The sequence below is a fragment of the Alternaria atra genome (assembly GCF_907166805.1).
Source record: "Alternaria atra isolate CS162 genome assembly, contig: 32, whole genome shotgun sequence".
Taxonomy (NCBI): Eukaryota; Fungi; Ascomycota; class Dothideomycetes; order Pleosporales; family Pleosporaceae; genus Alternaria; species Alternaria atra.
The window spans coordinates 1,655,690-1,667,575 of NW_025091331.1; the positions used below are offsets into that span (position 1 = coordinate 1,655,690).

The 11,886-nt window shown below is 50.8% G+C and overlaps 5 protein-coding genes across 5 annotated transcripts; 2 read left to right on the plus strand and 3 right to left on the minus strand.

The window, feature by feature from the left end:
- Positions 1 to 630: 630 nt before the first annotated feature.
- ALTATR162_LOCUS10306 (uncharacterized protein) lies at positions 631 to 3,421 on the minus strand (the record flags this gene model as incomplete). The annotated part of the gene is made up of 4 exons (XM_043317942.1): positions 631 to 1,102; positions 1,172 to 2,029; positions 2,594 to 3,252; positions 3,335 to 3,421. 4 exons carry the CDS (start codon positions 3,419 to 3,421, stop codon positions 631 to 633), a joined length of 2,076 nt encoding a protein of 691 aa, XP_043173877.1.
- A 1,267-nt stretch (positions 3,422 to 4,688) lies between these two features.
- ALTATR162_LOCUS10307 (uncharacterized protein) lies at positions 4,689 to 5,527 on the minus strand (the record flags this gene model as incomplete). The annotated part of the gene is made up of 3 exons (XM_043317943.1): positions 4,689 to 4,972; positions 5,029 to 5,307; positions 5,359 to 5,527. The coding sequence occupies 3 exons, from the start codon at positions 5,525 to 5,527 to the stop codon at positions 4,689 to 4,691; spliced, it is 732 nt and encodes a 243-aa protein (XP_043173878.1).
- A 500-nt stretch (positions 5,528 to 6,027) lies between these two features.
- Positions 6,028 to 6,723, minus strand: ALTATR162_LOCUS10308 (uncharacterized protein; the record flags this gene model as incomplete). The annotated part of the gene is made up of 2 exons (XM_043317944.1): positions 6,028 to 6,401; positions 6,450 to 6,723. The coding sequence occupies 2 exons, from the start codon at positions 6,721 to 6,723 to the stop codon at positions 6,028 to 6,030; spliced, it is 648 nt and encodes a 215-aa protein (XP_043173879.1).
- A 1,051-nt stretch (positions 6,724 to 7,774) lies between these two features.
- On the plus strand, positions 7,775 to 8,758 carry ALTATR162_LOCUS10309 (uncharacterized protein; the record flags this gene model as incomplete). The annotated part of the gene is made up of 1 exon (XM_043317945.1): positions 7,775 to 8,758. One exon carries the CDS (start codon positions 7,775 to 7,777, stop codon positions 8,756 to 8,758), a length of 984 nt encoding a protein of 327 aa, XP_043173880.1.
- Positions 8,759 to 9,499: 741 nt separating this feature from the next.
- Positions 9,500 to 11,818, plus strand: ALTATR162_LOCUS10310 (uncharacterized protein; the record flags this gene model as incomplete). Its single annotated transcript, XM_043317946.1, has 3 exons — positions 9,500 to 9,563; positions 9,614 to 10,217; positions 10,267 to 11,818. The coding sequence occupies 3 exons, from the start codon at positions 9,500 to 9,502 to the stop codon at positions 11,816 to 11,818; spliced, it is 2,220 nt and encodes a 739-aa protein (XP_043173881.1).
- Between the last annotated feature and the right edge of the window lie 68 nt (positions 11,819 to 11,886).

Below are 11,886 nucleotides of genomic sequence, written 5' to 3' on the forward strand. Positions count from 1 at the left end.
GGCGTGAAAGTAAGGTTGAGGGATGGAAGGGTGGGGAGGGTGCAAAAACTTGTATCGGAGAGTGAAGGACAGCAGGGTGAGGCCGTTGTTGGCGGAGCTGGTGCGGGGTTGGGGAGGGATGGTGGGGGAAGTAGTATGGGGAGAGCGGGTGGAAGGATGGTTGGTGGGAGGGTCGAAAGGGATATTAGGGATGAAGATGAGTATCTCTATGATGAGGGGAGGAAGAGACAGCCAGCGGATGTGGGGCTGTTTGCTGCGTTGGAAGAGGCGGATCGGAGGCATCAAGGTGGTAAGAGTGCGGACGTGAGGGGGGTTGAGGTCGCGACCTGTCCGGTGTGTGGAGAATTTGAGGGGGATGAGGCGGCGATTGCGCATCATGTTGAGGAGCACTTTGGGGAGTGAGAATTTGGAATTCAGGGTTTGGTGTGTTTTCCTGCCCTGCTTGGAGGGATCTTCTATGTACATAACTTTGATTGATGGTTGACTATCTTCATCGTATTAGAGCCACTCATGTGTACCGTGTCCATGATACTGTATATTATCAGGCCCCCATATCATTTTAGTCATCGTGCCCAGAATAATCATCTCGTTGGTATTCGCGCATTTCGCCTTGCCATACTCACCAGATCCTCATTTGTAGGTAACATTGACTCGACGTCTGTGATCAACCTCGTTGAACTCATCTCGAATCCATCTTGATCCATCACCCCGACCACGTTTCATACTCTCATGTGCACGATGATGGTCGAGAACATGCTGCCGCGCGCTATTGTACTCCACCAGGAAGTCCTTGTCATCTTCCCAATCCTCGAAAAACTCATCTGCTACTGACCCCGCGTCCTTTTGGCAGGTGATGTTCTGCCCATCGTTGACAATATTGTTGAGGTTGTCATGACTGCAGGTGTATACGCGGGAGTCCTTGTTGGCCAGATCGAGATGGGTGACATAGTAGGCGATGTCACGCTTCAGGACGGGGACCTGGGCCTTCTTGTCGTTGACCTCTTTCCTTAGCTTGGCAACTTCCTTCTTGAGGCGGTCAATCTCGGGTGCACGACCGGCATTGATCGTGTTCCGGACCTCCAGCATCTGCTTGTGCTCTTTTCTATGCATAAACATACATTATTGAGATGCTCAATGGAGCGTGAAGTCACGGGTAGGTCTTGGGGAGGACTGAATTGACTCGCTGCATTCTCGTAACATGAATCGACCGCGATGACACATTGAAAGCCCCCTAGGTCTACCACGGATTTCGGGAGGGCGAACGTACCAGTCTCTAGACGTCTCCGCGAGAGCGAGTGACTCATGAATGTTTTCCAGCTCTTGCTGATGAATCTGCGCGTCCTGAATATGCTGATGATTCTGGCCTGAAAGTTCGCCAATCTGCGTTTGCTGAGCGTCGATTTTTGTTTGTTGATTGCTGATCAATGCTCGACTAAGTGCCGTGTCTTGCGAGTGAGCATTGGCTTCGGACAGTTGGCGCTTAAGGAGCTCGGCTTCTTCACCACGTTGAGTGTTCTCGGCCAGGGAAGCAACTAGCTGTTTGCGAGCATCATCCGTCTCTTGTACTGCTGCAGTCGCACTGCGTTGCGCCGCCTCCAGCTCTGTGTGTTTCTGTTCGAAAGCAGACTTAAGTTTTTGAGCTTCAGCGCGAAGGACCTCCCCCTCAGACACTGCGATGGCCTGACGAGCGTTACGGGCTTCATACTCCCTAAGCCGACTCTCAACAGCGGCCGTAGCACTCTTCGCCTCTTGAGTCTGGCGCTCGAGATCGGCATGTTTGCCTTCAGCCCACGAGAGCTTCATCTGAAGTTTAAGTACCTCTTCATCAGAGTCAGTCTCTGAGCCATTGGCGTCAGACGTATCGGTCTCGTTTGCAGACGCTGGTGACTGCTGTTGCCGGTCCAGACAGCTGCCGGCGTGGGAGTCATCGACATCGAACACCGCGTACTCCATATTGTTTTCGGGGATTTGATCGCCTTCGACGGTAGCTGTGTGTGCGGTTTCGATCGTTGGCGAGCTCGAGTCGCACCTGCTTGATAGGCGGAGCAAAGGCCATGCTTGGCACCGCGTCTTCACCAGGAAAGCGCGTCAGGTAAGCCCAACGTGGCCCGGATGTCCACGCAGGGTGTTATAGTCTCTGAATGGTGAACGGGGAAGTTGGGGGTTGCGAAGGCATCTGGGCCTTACTGGTAGTTCTGGTTCGCCATACAGTGAGACCTGCTTGAGATGGCTGTCAACAGAGATGGCTAACTTGACGGAGTACCGGGGAGATCACTTGTCTACGTAATAGAGTAGAAGACGAAGAAGGAAACAATGCTGCCTGTTGACTTATATAAAAGATTGATATGCGATCATGGGTGGTCAGCTCTGACGTGGTTCATACCAGGCGACACGACAACGGTCGACTGCTCACACCGTCTTTTCCTCCAACGAGAGAAGCTCAGAATAAGAGAACAAGTAGTACAAAGGATTAGAAGAAAAGACCTCAGAGATGCGATTGCTGTAGAGAACCATAGAGAAATGATAGATGTAAAAGTAACAATGATAGAGAAGGGCGATATTAGATCATACGCCCATGACGGTTGATACTCACTCGTTACCTGCCAGAGTCGCTTCTCCGTTGGCGGCAACATTAATGCCATTAGACCCACCAATTGACTTACTGCCATCGGAGCCTTGCGTGATGCCCAGGTTTCCACCAAGGTTGTCCGCATTGCCATCTTGACCAAGAGTAATACCAGACTCCTCAGAGAACTTTTCAGACTCTTCAGTAGCCTTGACACCATTTGACTTCTCTCCCTTTGCCTCTTGAGCTTCCTTCTCTGCTTCCTTCTTCGCTGCTTCTCCTTCGGCGCGTCCAGGCTGATTTTCTGTACCAGCGCCAGTGCCAGCCTCACTTTCTTTCGGCTTTTGCTCCTCGGTGGCAGCAGGCTTCTCGCCCTCAGTGGCAGGCTTTCCTTCCTTGGCAGCAGCGGGCTTCTCACCCTTTGTTGCTGAAGATTTGGGTGCCTCTGCGGCTGTTGCTGTACCGTTGCCCTGCTGGTTTCCGCCGAGCTTGAGACCATCACCGGTGATACCGCCACCTGGGCCGCCTAGAGTGAGGCCCCCAATCGTAAGACCTCCTCCGCCACCTTGCTTTTGAGCCTCGCGGCGGCGACTACCTCCATTGGTTAACGAGTCCAGGCTTTGGAAGTCTGCGTCACGTCTAACAGGGTGCGCTCGGTAGGAGCGAGAAACAAGGGCCGCTTTTGTCTATTACGAGTGTAAGTATATATAAAGGACAAAAAAAGGTTGGGTGAGAGTCCAAGGTGGTGGTGGATCTGGTTAGACTTACTGCCCATAGTGTGCGAGGAGGAACGACAAATGCATCTACGCAGGATACGGCCAGAAGACCGAGAGTCAATTCCAGAGAGAACTTCATGATGGTTGATTAGACGGGTTTGAAAGACGATATGTAGAGAAGATAACTGTCCAGCAGCGGAATGAATAGAACGTTGTCGAACAGAAGATGTTACCAAAAAGCTTGTTAGAGGATCAGCGCGAGATCTATACTACAAATAAGCCGTCCCCAAGCCCACGAGTCCCATCGACATATGCTTACCCCAGCCACCCGTCCTGTTCGTACATTGGCATTGCCGGAGCCTGCATAATGGAACGCATTTACAACGTTTGCAGGTCAGCTTGGCGATCGCGAGTGGTCGGAACACAGTATCAAACGCCAATGCGCGGCAGGGCCGACCGCTCGCTAGGATGTTGGGGTTGTTCGTGTCGCAAAAGCGTCGCATCACCCGTCTAGGCCCTGATCTTCGAGTGTTCTAAGAATTCGGCCTTCATAAACCCGTCTTGGAAGAATCAAGTAAGAGAGACAAGTCATGGCTAAGCTTCTGGATGGCAGTCTTGTGTGTGATGCCAGGAAAGCCAAGAAGGAATTCGAATCGAATCCTGACACATGTGTGCAGTTTAGGCAAGCGGGTTTCGAATCGGAACAGTCCTGAAGAGTATAACAAGAGCACGATTTCCCCTGCTATAGAAACGCTCAAAATGTTGCTGCGCATACAAGGAGGCCGCTTTGCTGGATGCATATTCGCTCATGGCCTGTCGTAATGGGAAGCCTATGCACCGATGTCATAGTAGCTTCCATGCTCAGATACAGTGAATATAGACGAGGGTTCGGAAGACCGATCCGGGACGAAATGAAATGGTGATAAAATCGATTAGCATGAAATGGCTGTGACGACGAGTGCGTGCTGGGAAGCAACGCGAAATGAACACGCTAGTGGTGCTGACTAAGCCCGTGTAGCGGAGAACCCTTTGGTCTACAGTCCTGCAAGGATCTCTTACGCCCACACCTCATTGTCGGTGTGTGACGTCATCATGCTTCGTAGTTACCTACTCCAAACACCTCATATCAATTGCATGGCTTGTTGTAGTACTGTGTTCTGGAGGACAATTGGAGCAGTGCCACGTTTCGTACGAGCGTGAGGACATACGATGTTATTAATTCTCGGACTTCTCTTTCATGCTACGGTCTGATGGGCTTCAACGTTGTATTTTCTCTTCAACTTGTCCTGCAAACTAACGCGAACATAGACAGCCATATCCCTTCCGCCGCACTTTTTTCCATTCCGAGGTCTCGATAAATTTGTATATGTCAAAAATCTTCAAGCCAAACCCCACTCCTGCTGCCTTTAGCCATTGTAAAGACGATCTCCGTCGTCCCTGTACTTCTTGAAAGCCTCGTGCAGTGATTCCGCAGTCTCGCCAGGGAAGAGATGCAGAAAGAAAACGTAGCCTTTCTTGCGCTTGACTTTCCACATGAACAGTTCCCGCTTGGCGTCGTCGTTCCACCCAGTAAACACGAATTGACCTTTTTTGGTAGATGCCGAGTCTTTCTCGATGTCTTGCGGAGCTGCAGCAGAGGAGCTTTGTGAATTGCGACTGGATGCGCCAACAATATTCTGAGAGGGAGAACCTATAAGATGATGGGTCAGCGGGAAGACTACTAACAGGTTTGAAGGCATCAAATACCGGCGCCACGCATCTGAAGACCTCCTGGAGCTCGCTGTCCTCCGGTGAAGCCAAGGCCGTCAAAACCTTGTGGGCCACTTGGGGCTTGGGCTTGCCTAGGGTTTTTAGAGATGGCGGCATCTGGTCGGATTCCCGAAGTTCGCGAGTTGGGCCTTTCCGCTCTGGTGTCTGGTTCGGTACGACGAGAATATACGAAAGCCTCGCCAGTGTATACTTTATCATCTACGTATCGCCAAGCCTGATCTGGATCTTCCCATGGGGGTGGGTTGGCCGCTGGAGCTAACCATGAAAGTTAGTTTGCAGACTACAAATAGCAGCGAGGCAATTTACGTCGATTGTGTAGTCGGCTGGCCGATCCACGAGGCTGCATGAACGAAGACGCAAAGTCTCCGTTGTTGTTTGAGAACAGCGATTTGTCCAAGTGTTTCAGGGGACGGTATCCATGATCAGTAGGCTCTTCATGGGGAGAATTGTTGTCGTTGTTCGGTGCATCAGCCATTTCTGGTATGATGGAAGTAGTATTTGGATTCGTTGTTGAGGAGAAAAGAACTACCGGAGAGGAACTTATTAACCCCAAGAATGAGTAAATCAAGACAATATTGACGGTGAGCACGACTCTTTGATTACTGTCTATATCAGGCGAAGGGAAGAAAAACTCAATCAAACGCCCCGTTGCCGCTCAAAGACAATCTCACTGTGTTGTTTCTCTGTCCACCCACGATCTACTTCTCCTTTGTGGGAGAAAATCGGAAAGTTTGCTCATATCAACACGCCTGCGAGAGTTGGTCACCTGTCATGAGAGCAAGCTGACCATATTTTAGGCTGTAGCGAATATCGGTGGTGGACTCAATATTTCCATCGATGTCACAAGACAGAAAGACAAAAGCGGGCGAGCAGATAGATCAAAGGCAAAAGTAGATTCCATCATTGATCTATCCCCGATCTATCCGCGGTGGACCCTAGAAACTCGCCATTGTAATTATCCTTTCTCCACACCCTTCATGAGTGAAGTGACCCCTCCTCTTGCTCACGCATATCTTGCGAAATGTGAAGCACCTGGCGCAAATGAGGGTGCTTGATTAACTTTAGCAGCCATTCCGGGGTACTCGTAGTCTCGTAAAGTAGATGCTCTCTGGTCTGCTGGTGTGACAACTGGCTGGGACCCACTGCTTGAGACGTTGCCGGTGTAACCCACACACCGAGGTGGTGAACAGATCTGAGGATGCTGATGGTGAACAGCTTTGTTCTATGAGCGGAAAATTGAATTAGGGTACTGTGGCGGGCCCATGTATAGGTTGCGACTTGATTGCGCAAATGTGGGAGGCGCTCGGTAGGCTCCGTAGTATTGACTGCCTGGGTGGTTACGTAGTTGACTGAAAGCCTTGTCAGCCATGGACCACATCAGAATCATCGCAACATACCTCTTTTCACATTTAAAGTGGCGCCGAATGTTTGTCGAAACGCGCCCACGATCTCATACAAAGTCTTGCTGTCAATGTGATATGATAGTCGTACGAAGCTCAAGTGGAGCGCAAGAATCGGATTTCCAGCAGCGGTAGTCATTAGGTCGAATGCACCACTGAGAGCTGTCTTTAGGGCGTTTTCGTTGATGTTGAGAGTGCGCGCGAGGGCGGTGAGAGCAGACTGTGCTTCTGGGCTGCCCTTGTCTGTGTGGATGGCGACTTCTGACTCCATGTGTGTAAACAGGGATGAATAGAAACGAGGAAAGGCTCTGATAAGAGTAATCAGCAACTTCAGTGGTTGCTGTGAGTTAGGTTAGTGCTTCACTGTGAAAGCCAGCTCGAACGGATCACTGTCACTTCGACGACTTTATCCAAACTACGTACCAGATCGCATTACTTCCCCTGAAATATCAGCGGTTGATATTTTCTTCGAGAGTGGCTACATGTGCCAACTACATCTTTCACCAATTTGTCCAGCTTCGTGGACTACTAGAATCCAGTTCCGGCAAGTGAGTTAAGGATCTTCGCCCACAGCCATGCTTTTCGTATCCATGCGTATTCTTGGTACAACCGTAGTCTGAATCTCTGAGATTTTTCCATCCGTCTTCCCTTGAAGTTGGATGATACTGATAATTCAGATATGTAGCAAACGTAGCCCTGGAAAGAGGCGTACGCATCGTTGCCGATAGACGCATTTGGGATGGCGACGAGGTTAGTCTTGGAGGATTTAGGTAGAACAACATCTCTTAGGAGTTGAATGAATCGAGTTAGATGGCGGCTGCCTTGACGAACGAAGTGCGCGACATTGCTTCGTAGTCCTTGACCCCGTACAGTCTTTTCTGATCCAGATCTCGCTACCTATCTGTGAAGTCAACGACTGGATAGCAGTAGTCACCTACTCTGAACTTAGAAGCAAACATGTCATCGAATCTTCGAGCATCAATGTGTTGTTAACAGCTGTCAATATCATGTCGAAAAGCTCACTACAGCCGGTGCCTTGAAGTGGTAGACCGGATACAGTTAGCGTTCCTGCGCCACAGCTGTGGCTGAGTTGCGAAAACCAAATAACGTCATTGTTCTCCGTTTCGCTTCATGGGAGCTGCCCACTTCCTACAACCCGGGCAGCAACCCTCCTTCTTCTCACACAATCAAAATTGACAGCTCGCTTTCCTGCGTTGCGTTCGAAAGATATCTTATCCATTGAATTGCAACTCCCTTACCTACAGAAGTTGATACAATAACTTTCAGCTCAACTGAGCACATCGTCCACCTCCTCCACAACTATGGCAACGCGCCGTAAAGCCGACACCGACATGGGGAATGGCGCCCCTCTCACAGCCGGCATGCCCAGCGGCACCATCCGCTCACCGACCTCATCTGCGCGCCGCTCGCCCTTCTTCCCCACGCGCCTCGAAGCACAACTCATAGCCATCTACCCATTAACGCTCCTCCTCGGCAGCGTGTTCAGCATAATCTCGCCTTCAAATCGAGCCGCTCCCTACTCTGCAACCTTACAATCTCATCCCACGGAATTCGCGCCCTCGTACTTTGCGCAAAAAAAGAACGTCTTCAACGTGTACTTTGTCAAACAAGGATGGTTCTGGACTACACTAGCATTCGCGGTCTTTGTTAGCTTCCATCCCGGTTTCGGTCAAGGTGCGAGCGCGAGGCGCATCCGAGCAGTTATGCGCTACGGCGTTGTGACGACTTGGTGGTGCTTCATGACGCAGTGGTTTTTTGGACCGCCGCTGATTGATCGTGGATTCAGGTTCACGGGAGGTCAGTGCGAAATTATGAGGGATCCCGACGCGAGGGAGGAAATGAGTAATACGAGAGAGTACATCACGGCGGCAACGTGCAAGGCGGTTGGTGGAACATGGAAGGGTGGTCATGATATTTCTGGACACGTCTTCTTGCTCATTCTTGGCTCATCGCTTCTGTGGTTGGAATTCCTGCCTGCGTTGACGCGTGTAGAAGGGCTGAGAGACGGAAGGTTGATTACTTTGCCAGATGGCAAGGTTGCGAGTGTTGCAGTAGAGAAAGAGCTGGTCAAGTCTGAAGGCGAGGCTACAGCGCGTGGCGTCAAGTTCGCACTCAGTGTCGCGGCGCTGATGTGGTGGATGCTTCTCATGACAGCTGCCTACTTTCATACTTGGTTTGAGAAGTTTACGGGTCTGTTGGTCGCGTTTGCGGCGCTGTGGACTGTCTACTTCCTTCCGAGAGGCGTGCCGCAGGTCAGAGCGTGGTTGGGTATGCCTGGTGTATGAAAACCCTAGTCACGGACTGCAGGAGGGGCGGTGGGCTTTCATCTTGCAGATCGCATTGCGACAATTGAGAAACAAGACGAGAGCGGCGGCGACATGGACCGCATGAAGAGTTCATGAGTTGACATGTCAAGCGTTTGCGTAAAAGCATCATGAGCGTAGTATTGTTTAATAGCATGTATCACTACTTCATCTTTTGTTTGACAACGCGCCTCATTACGTCGTATACATTATTTTCGGGCAAAGAACGACATTAAAATGATGCCAAACGCAGATCCCTTGACATCTTCGCTGACACTAGGCATTCCGAGAATCCCTCCGTGCCGCGCTCTCTGCGTTCCTAGAACTACACCAACAATTTTTTAGCGACAGGCATGTTGTGTTCCGGGCAACACAGGGCTAGTGTACTTGGTGTGAGATGGCAGCTGCAGCCTTCCTAGGGACTGTGGACGACATGTACCGCGGCTAAACTTCGCACCGACCAGAGTTACAGCGTACCTATCTCCATCTGGCATCCTATCCGCCAAGTTCCGCCCGCTTTGCCCAATCACTTGATTCTCCGTAGAGTCGCATCGTGGAAGAGTTTGTCTACGACCCCAGACTTTCCCCACTTCCCCTCACGGTGATCAAGTCACTGCGTCCTGACTGTAAGCTAACCATGCAGCATGGGTTTTTGGGACAAGTACTTAACAGAGGTACCTTGGCGAGTTTACACAATGTATTGCTCAACTGCGAAAATCTGCAATGTTTGGCATAAGGTGTGTTTATGCGTTGAGCCTTTTGGCCGGCGCCGTTGTTGGACAGGATGGTATGGAATGGTTTTCGAATGCGACGGAGGCGGCTGCTGACTTGAGACAGCTATCTCGGCGACTGGCACAAACTTCACCTTGACCGCTGATGGCATGTCCTACCTCTTCCATGTAGATACCGAGTCGGGAGACCTCATCTCGGATCACTTTGGAGGACCGACCGACGACTTCACACCGCCAGCCTTTATCCTTCCCTATGGATGGCACGCCGGGATATCCAACGACCGTCGCGAGTTCCCTGACAGTGGCCGTGGTGACTTCCAACTACCAGCGATCCACATCGAACACGCTGATGGAGACACGGTATCCGCGTTCCGCTACCAATCTCACGACATCACGCAGGGAAAGCCCTCGTTGCCAGGATTACCTGCGACCTATGGAGAAGCCGGCGATGTCACGACGATTACCGTACACATGTATGACAACGTGTCAGATGTTTCGGCTGCTTTGATGTACTCGATCTTCCCAAAGTATAATGCTATTGCGAGAAGCTTCAGCATCGCGAACAATGGTACTGCTGATATCGTTATCGAAAGAGCCTCGAGCTTTAGCACGGATTTTCCTAATCTGGATTTGGAGATGATTGAGCCGCATGGTGATTGGTCACATGAATTCCAGACCGTGAAGAGGAAGATCGACTATGGCGAGACTTCGTAAGTTGATATCCTTGAGCATTGCTAGAGTATGACTAACGTATCGCAGATTCCGAAGCACAGCAGGATATGCTTCGCATCTTCATAATCCTTTCTTCGCCTTGGTTTCCCCAACTACTACTGAATCTGCAGGAGAGGCGTGGGGATTCAGTTTGGTCTGGACGGGTAGCTTTGAGGCTACAGCCCAGCGCTTCTCTAATGGCTATGTGCGTGTGCTTATGGGCCTTAACCCGCTCCACTCCAGTATTCGTGTGGCGCCAGGAGAGATGTTCCAGTCCCCTGAAGCTGTTGGTGTGTACTCCTCCCAAGGTATCGGAGGCGTATCGCACTCGTTCCACGATCTCTATCGCAACCATCTCTCCAGATCTAAGTTTACGGACCAAACCCGACCGATTCTACTCAACTCTTGGGAAGGACTAAGTTTCGATATCAACGAGACTTCTTTAGTCAACCTGGCTGGCGAGGCTGAAGAGCTAGGAATCGAGCTCTTCGTCATGGACGATGGATGGTTTGGCGTCGAGTACCCGCGCAACAACGACTCCCTCGGCCTAGGGGACTGGACGCCAAATCCGGCCAAGTTCCCTGATGGCTTAGGTCCGTACGTGGAGCAGGTCAACAACTTTACAGTATTGAACGCATCATCAACGCCTCTGCAATTCGGTATCTGGGTTGAGCCAGAAATGGTCAATCCCAATTCGACTTTGTACCATGAGCATCCCGACTGGGTCTTGCACGCTGGAAAGCACCAAAGATCGTTGACTCGGAACCAGCTGGTCTTGAATGTAGGATTGCCCGAAGTACAAGATTTCATCATCAGCTCCGTCTCTCGGATCCTTGATTCTGCGAACATTCAGTACGTAAAATGGGACAACAACCGCGGTATGCATGAGCTTGCTCGCCCATCCGATGATTACACTTACATTCTCGGTTTGTACCGTGTCATTGACAACCTTACAACGAGCTACCCCAACGTACTTTGGGAAGGCTGCGCATCAGGCGGAGGTCGCTTCGACCCTGGTCTACTTCACTACTGGCCTCAACATTGGACTTCTGATAACACGGATGCATCGAACCGTCTCACTATTCAAATGGGTACCTCACTTGTCTACCCACCTTCCGCGATGGGGTGCCACGTCTCCGCCGTTCCCAACGGTCTTACCCATCGCAACATCAGCATCGAATACCGCGGCCATGTAGCGATGATGTGCGGTTCCTTCGGTCTCGAACTTAACCCCGGAGAACTCTCACCTGAGGAAGCTTCCGCCGTGCCTTCCATCATGGCGCAAGCCAAAGCCGTAAACCCTGTTGTTATTTCTGGTGACTTTTACCGCCTCGCGCACCCAGATACCAGTAACTGGCCAGGTGTGCAGTTCGTTAGTGCGAATGCGAGCCAGAGTGTTGTGTTTGCATTCCAGCAGCTGTATATGATCAAGCCCGCTGCGCCCCCACTGAGACTGCAGGGTTTGGATCCTAAGGCGAGATATTACAATGACTTGGATAATGCGACATACAGTGGGGCTACATACATGAATGGCGGCCTCAATATCCAATGGCCTATGGGAGATTATCAGAGTAAGCTGATTTGGTTGAACAAGGTCTGAGTAGAGAGAATTCTGAGGGTATCAATCCGATAATCCTATCATTACCAAAAACGACGTATTTTTCCAGA